Source organism: Limulus polyphemus, unplaced genomic scaffold, assembly GCF_000517525.1.
Source record: "Limulus polyphemus unplaced genomic scaffold, Limulus_polyphemus-2.1.2 Scaffold1700, whole genome shotgun sequence".
NCBI classification, from domain to species: Eukaryota; Metazoa; Arthropoda; class Merostomata; order Xiphosura; family Limulidae; genus Limulus; species Limulus polyphemus.
In genome coordinates this window covers 126757-134207 of record NW_013667310.1, presented here as the reverse complement: position 1 = coordinate 134207, position 7451 = coordinate 126757, and the positions used below count along the sequence as shown (strand labels likewise).

Here is a 7451-nt window from a genome sequence, read left to right as displayed (position 1 = left end):
GAGAGACGAAGAGATGGGGGAGAGGAATGAGAGATGTAGTGGATCTCTGGGAAATAGATCAAGCCACCATGACAGTGAGAGGCGAAGAGATGGGGGAGGAGGAATGAGAGATGTTAGTGGATCTCTGGGAATGATCAAGCCACCATGACAGTGAGAGGCGAAGAGATGAGGGGAGAGGAATGAGAGATGTTAGTGGATCTCTGGACATATTCCATTGATCTGCAAGATTCCACTGAAGGTAATGCATGAAAGCCCATCCCAGAGAAATAAGGGACTTGAGGAAAGCTAGAGTATCTAAAAGAGAGAGAACCTCTCATGCAGGCAGGGAAGGAAATGAGAGCTTTGGTAACAGGAAGTTTTGTTTCTGAGACATAAAGGAGAAGGCTAGACCCCTCAGCAAAAAAAAAAGTTGATAAAGAACACCAAATAAACCAGATAATAAGTTGAGGTCAATAGTGAGTTGGTGAGCTTGACCAGCCAACCCAAATGGATAGGGAGGTCATAGCAGAAAATACTTCCCAGGTTAGGGCAAGGAGGAAACAATCATCTATAGAATACTGGAAATGCAGACTAAATGAGTGCACCCTTCATATAAAAGCCCCGAGGACCTGGTTAAGAACATACAGTTATGACTAACCTGAAGGGAAGAACCCTAAACTGAAAAATCTTATTACTGTGGATGAAAAAAAAAGCAATTTAGCTAGATGGATATGAATGTAGAGAAAACCATCTGAAACAGTGGCCTTGAAAATTCATTGCCTGAGAAGAAAAAAAAAACAAATCACCCATCATGAACTTGAGGAAAACAAGAAACTAATTCATGGGTGGCATATCTATGATAGTCCATAAATCCCCAGTATTTGGGGAGAATATGACAACCTAGATTTGACACAAAACTGGGACAGAAAAGAATCAGCACAAAAATGAATATCGGATGAGATGAGAAAGAGAAGGTCCAAGGACTGAAGCTCATACAGCAAGCTTGTCTACGAGCCAGAAGAAACATATGCAGTAAGAGAAAGGATCTCATGTATCAGAGTTATGAGAGCAGTGAAGAATGAAGGTTGGGTTACCTGATCCTCATCTGGAAGAGAATAATCAGAAGTCAGATAGTAGTAAAAGTTGGTCAAATTTGTCCAAAGATGTGCCAAGCTTAGCATAAGCTGCATAAGCAAGAGGCCACAAGTCTTAAACAAAGAATGTCTAAGAGAATCAACCATATGATGCAAAATGGTAGTAACATCACTTGCCATCAGAGTAAATGCAGCCATCATTCAAACAGTAGAAAATAACTCCTGTTGCAACTTTTTTTTTTAATCTTTCTTTCATTGAAGTCAAGAAAGTGAAATGAAAAAATATATAAAATTTACATGAGAAATTGTAGTTGAAAGTTAAAAATAGTATTAGTGCAAAAGTTAAATTTTTCTTCAGTGCAAACAGTGCAATATTGAGGAAAAGAACGTATTTTTGGTTTAAACAAAATGCACAATGAATAGTAGTAGTGTGTAAAGAGGGTTTTTTTGGTTTTTTTCACCCTTCTACTGATAGAGGGGTATAATCTAATATTGATTTCATCATAGATTAGTGTAGTACAAGTTATTACGTACAGGAATGAGAGCTGTTACACCGACTTCGAGCATAAGCAAAAAAGCTTTCTAGCAGTATTGCTAAGGTGCTACTTAATTGTTCTGTGGTGATGCGAGTAGTATAGTCTGATTGCAGATGTTAACTATACATTATTGTAGTCATAATGAACTGAGTGCAGTTTAAAAAGAAACATAATAATTTCAAGCCTGTAAAAGAGATAATTGTCTACAATGATGTTAGATATTTTTTTGAAGCAAGGAGATTGCCCAGTTTTGAAAGTATATAATGTAAATAAATAGAAATATATAGAGTTTTTACAACAACTAATTTGATCATTAATGTGAAATGGAAAAAAAAAGACAAATATCCCTCAACAAAACCCATTTGCTTCATCTCATTAATGAAATTTAAAAAAATAATTTTATATCTCTATACCTAAACTTACTTTTTCTCTATTCATCCATCCTTATTCGTGTTAAGTTTTAACAGATGACCCAGCAGTGTTATGATAGGGTCTTATAGAAAAGTTGAGAGAATAATTATCAAGCAAGTTGAAAACTACTATGCATTCTGTAATAAATCTCAGTGAATGGTCACGATTGGCAGCTTTTTCCCAGCAATGGTCCATCTTATGATCTTTATCGTGTATTATTCAAATCTCTATAATATTGGGATAAACTCTGCAATTAAAACAGCTAAATCTTCTTATAACACCAAAAGGTATTCTAGAAAGAATGTAGAAAGGGGTTGCTTGTGTTATGCTGTTGAATTTTAAGCTACAAGAATGTAATTAAATGCCTTTAACCATTTCCACTGGAGTTTGTAAAAAAAATTATAGTTGTTATAATTCAGATATCTAAGATGATAAAGGCTTTGACAAATTACATTTCCTGGAGGAGTTAAAAATGACAGACATGCCAAATCTCGTGCACTGGCCTCAAGTCTTGGAGATATGATCCATTGTCATGCCCTTATGGCTTAGATTGCAAACCTCACTTATTTTATATTCAATCAATCTAAGCCTTAAGTACATCATACATTACAGTCTTGTGGTCAATGAAAAGTCATTCTGAAGAAAGCCTCTCTCTCTTTCTCTCCTAGTGGCTTCATTATTTTTCAGCAATTCCTTCCAAATGAGAATACAAGCATTTCTAAATCATCATTCAATCAAAATGTATTTTTTTTTTTCTGTTGTATTAAGTTTATAATGTTTGTTAAGAAGTTTTCTGTACTTTTTGAATGAGGCCAACCTAGAGATCTTGTATATCGCAACTTTCAGAAAGTCTTTGATAAGTTTGTACACAAGATAGCATTTGGCAGTAAAGGAATATGGAATTAGTGGAAGCAGATAGGAAAAAAAAAAGTATCTTGGTCACAGAATGCAAAACAGTATTAAATGAGGATTTTTTTTAAGCTTGTGACTACCGGGTCTTTTTTTGCTGACGATACTAGAAACTAGTTTCTTTATGGAAATGTTCCTATTATTTAAAAGAGCATTAGCAGTCTTAGTAACTGAGCCACAATTTGACAATGTGTTTCAATACTGAAAAGTGTTAAGTTATATCTTTCAGATATGAACATTTGCAAAAGGACTTGCATTGTACATCAAAGGAGTATTGATATTATGGAAAAGAAGATGAATTTCAGTTGTTGTTGTTTTAATAAAACCTTTAAGCCATCTTCCAAGTGTTTACATGTGGTGAAAACAACAGTTCTTGGATCTATTTATAAGAAATTTTTATTTCATGGATAAAAATGTCAACTGTGTTATACTCTAGTTTAGCATTAATTGAACTCCCGTGTACTGTTCTGTTACTATCAGTATAAGAAACATATTAACATGTTAAAGAAAAAATAATGAGTAGAGATAGACTATATATCATTCTTTAAACCGAAGATATTTGAGCCACAAAGTAAGGCTTAATTAATTTGGACTTTCTTTTAAAGAAATACATTATGTGATATAAAGAATCTTCTGACTTAAAGTTTTTCTGAAAAACAGAAAACTAATCACTAAATCCAGCCCCAAAACCATAAGTATTCACTAATCTGTTTCTCATATAAAACTCCTGTAAAATTCCAATTTCTATCACTTTAGGTGGAAATTTGTTCTACAGATTTAACACCTTATTGGAGAGATAAAATTGCCTTGAATTGAGAGGTGTCTTACTTTTCATCACCTGTATTCACATGCTTATAAGCATCCAGAGTTTGGCAACATATAGGTTTGTTGGAATGAAAAAATTAATAACAGAAGTAACATATTTCAATCTTCAAAGAACAGTTCTAGATTTGATCTTCAGCAAAATTATTTCCTGTTATTCATAAAATTGTGAATTGATTTGCCCAATAATGTGCATTAACTATTAGTTTAAAACTTTTGTTGAGTAGATATACAGGTGCGAAGGTCTGTAATTTGTATGGTCAATTGCTTTTTGGTAGAAAAAAAATTGATCCTGGTGGACTTAATGATTTTCCATTTTTCTCCTTAAAATTATCTTTATACAAGATATTAATTATAAAGTGGTGTTTTAAAAATATTGTAAACATATTTTATCCCATATATCAAATAAAAAAAACAACATTCCATTCCACTTACAGATATGTTTAACTTTTCCAACCATTTTGCAGTAGCCAAGATATTTTTGTGGGCATTACTACTCTTTTCTCTTCTAGCTTTTTCTAAAACTGCTGCATTACTTTGAAGATCATTTAGGGCAGATATAGCTTCCTGTATAAAAATGAAATAAATACTACTTGTATAACATTTCTAATGCATGTAGTATTGTTAACATACAAAAATCACAATTACTTCCTTAAAAATAATAGCTATTTCCATTATAAACTGTCATATGATATATGATCAGAAATATCAAAGCCCGTTAGTGTTGAGTAAATTTTGTTTTTCTTGTATAACTGGGAGTAACAAGTGTCCTGAAACATCACGTGAATATAATGTTTTTTTAAAACACTTTCTTCCTAATAGTAGGCACAACATGAATTTCCAGTAAAAAGATGTTATAGCTTTGGAGTACAAAAGTAGTATACCAACCAAAATGGAAACAAGTTTCACATTAGAAGATTACTTTAAATCATGTTAATAATAATACCAGTCTGTTTAACTCAAGAAATTTTAAATATAGATATAACTATAAGAACCTATTAAGACATCCCTACAACTTACAAGTGTGTTTACAATATCTATTTCACAACCTATAAGTATAACATCGTAAGATAAACAACCACAGACAGTTGGTTCTCAAGACCTAAATTTTATTTATTACATAGTAATAAACTAAACTATTCGCAATAGCTTCAGTTTATCATTAAAAAAAAAAAAAGCGATGACATCAAACAACATATTATTAGAAGTACATTCTTATTTCAAAACTGACAGGTTGATCATATGTTATCAAGAACTGAAGATTTACACCGTGAAGTTTTTTATTCTGCTGGTAATGTAACGGCTAATATTACAATACAGAATACATGTGGCAATACCACATAGCGTTACAATTTACAAGCATTGTTATTCAAAAGACCACGTGCGTAAAACAGCGTACTCTACCTCGTATGCCGAACACACTCTCGCTGGTACATGAATCGCACCTCGACCAGTTAACTGCATAGGGGAAACTATATGTTTAACCATAGTTCCTCCTACTAATCGGACCAAATTCAAAAGACACGGATATGGCATGACGCTGAAATTTATTCTTCTGCTTGAATACTACCGACAGTTGCACAACACTTTCCTCCACTAACAGCGCCATCTATAACTGAATATTTATTATGTCATCACAGTGATGATCACACCATATGAATTTTAGGCGCATGTTTCGCCAGTTAGACATTTTCCATAGTGGAAATTAACCAGCCATATCTGATGTTTAATATTTGTGTTTTATATATACTTATAGAAAAGGTTTTATAAAATCGTTTTTGTCTAATAATTATTACATTTACTATGTTTTGTAGAACTTAAACTTTACAAAAGTTAAAAATTCAAAAGAATAAAAGCACACTTCCTGAGTTTAATTTAAGTTTGATGCTTCTGTCTTAGAATTTTGGAAAGTTTACTTACATGTTATGTTAAAATGACATACTTCCAAAAAAAAAAGTACGAAACCCTATAACCTGAGCGCTTTCGAAAATAGACCTTTCATCGTTTGGGGTAAACTGGAGATAAAATACAGTTATATAATAAATAACAAATACGGCTATACAACTATGTAGCAAACTGACGTAATTTCTAACGAATATTGATTATAAATAAAATATCCGATTTCATCGGAATAGTACCGTTTTATATCGGTCCAGTTGTTTCCTGCCTGCTACTTACAATCAAGGTCACGACGCACCTACTCACTTTTTCTTTCAAACTAATTTCCACCCTTCATACACTGTAAATTGAACTTGTCCACCATCACCACAGCTTCTGTGCATGCGTATCCGAAGGCTATAAAACTCGTTGCCTTGATTTCATTTGTCTATTTGTTTGTTGAATTTCGCACGAAGCTACTCAAAGGCTATCTGCACTAGCCTGTTCAAATTTAGAAATGATAGGCTAAATTGAATGCAAATTGTCAACATCACATAACGCCCCCACTAATGAAAGAGCAAGCATGTTTGGTGACGGGATTCGAACCCGTGAGTCGCAAATTGCGAGGCGAGTACCCTAACCAGACCATGCCAGGCACCCCTGATTTTAGTATTTCTCATTATGATTGACCACCCATGATCGGTCAGAGTTGTTGTGAGTCTTATTATAAGTTATATGTTTTATCATTTAAGTGATATTTTTATAGTATATTGTATTTGAAAATAAATATAGTACACGGGTTAGAAAAAATTCATGATTAAATTCCAATAAGAGCAAGCTACATACAATCCCAATAATATCCAACGAGATTCGGTAAACTTTAGTCTTAAATACTTATAATGCAAAATAATATCTATAATAAAAAAATACAAATAAAAAATAATAAAGTTAGATATGTTTAACATTCTAAATAATGAAAATGACAATAAAGAAATAATACAGTATACTTTATTTATTTGTTACTTTCTTTTTTCCCCCAGTAGCACAGCGGTATGTCTGTGGACTTACAACGCTAGAAACCGGGTTTCGATACCCGTGGCGGGCAGAGCACAGATAGCCCATTGTGTAGCTTTGTGCTTAATTCCAAACAAACAAACTTTATTTTTCTTCTTCTAACGAGAAGTTTAGTGTGTGTGTGGGGGGGGGAGTCTAGAATCTAGTGGTTTAACCTCTTCTTTAATTCACTACTTACTCTGCAACAGACTAGTTTCACTGAACTTACAGCTCATCAGTGCTGTTTGTCACAATCACTCCAATGAGTACAGAAATACATCAAAATCAAATAAAGAGTGCACCTTACTTAGGGAACACAAAAATGCAAGCTGTTGACTCCAAATACTGCTGTTGATTTAATCATTTCCCACATCCCAGTGTAACATTACAAAATTACGATAACCTAATGACAATATATTTGAACCATTAGATCATTTCAACAAAACATTTGTCTTAAATCAAATAAATGGGCTAACATTTCATAAAACATTTGTCAAACAGGGGCACAGAATCTTAAGTGTAAATAGTAAGAGGGCAAAGAATTTTTAAGTGTATATAGTCATAGGGCAAATAATTTTAGGTGTAAATAGTCATTGGGCAAATAATGTTTAAGTGTATATAGTCATAGGGCAAATAATATTTAAGTGTATATAGTCATAGGGCAAAGAATCTTAAGTGTATATAATCATAGGACAAAGAATTTTAAGTGTGTATGGTCATAGGACAAAGAATTCTAAGTGTATATAGTCATATGGCAAATAATTTTAAG

The 7451-nt window shown here is 32.9% G+C and overlaps 1 protein-coding gene across 2 annotated transcripts in view; it reads right to left on the bottom strand.

Moving 5' to 3' along the window:
• LOC106464603 (folylpolyglutamate synthase, mitochondrial-like) overlaps nt 1–5310 on the bottom strand; it is a 20837-nt gene extending 15527 nt beyond the window's left edge. Inside the window, exons 1-2 of one of the 2 annotated variants that reach the window (XM_022392336.1) lie at nt 5156–5310; nt 4187–4318 (exon numbers count right to left, since the gene is read on the bottom strand). In XM_022392336.1, coding sequence (XP_022248044.1) covers nt 4187–4318; nt 5156–5287 — 264 coding nt within the window. In that variant the 5' untranslated portion in view covers nt 5288–5310. The remainder of the gene's footprint in view (nt 1–4186; nt 4319–5155) is intronic. The other variant, XM_022392337.1, reaches the window with a different exon arrangement.
• Between the last annotated feature and the right edge of the window lie 2141 nt (nt 5311–7451).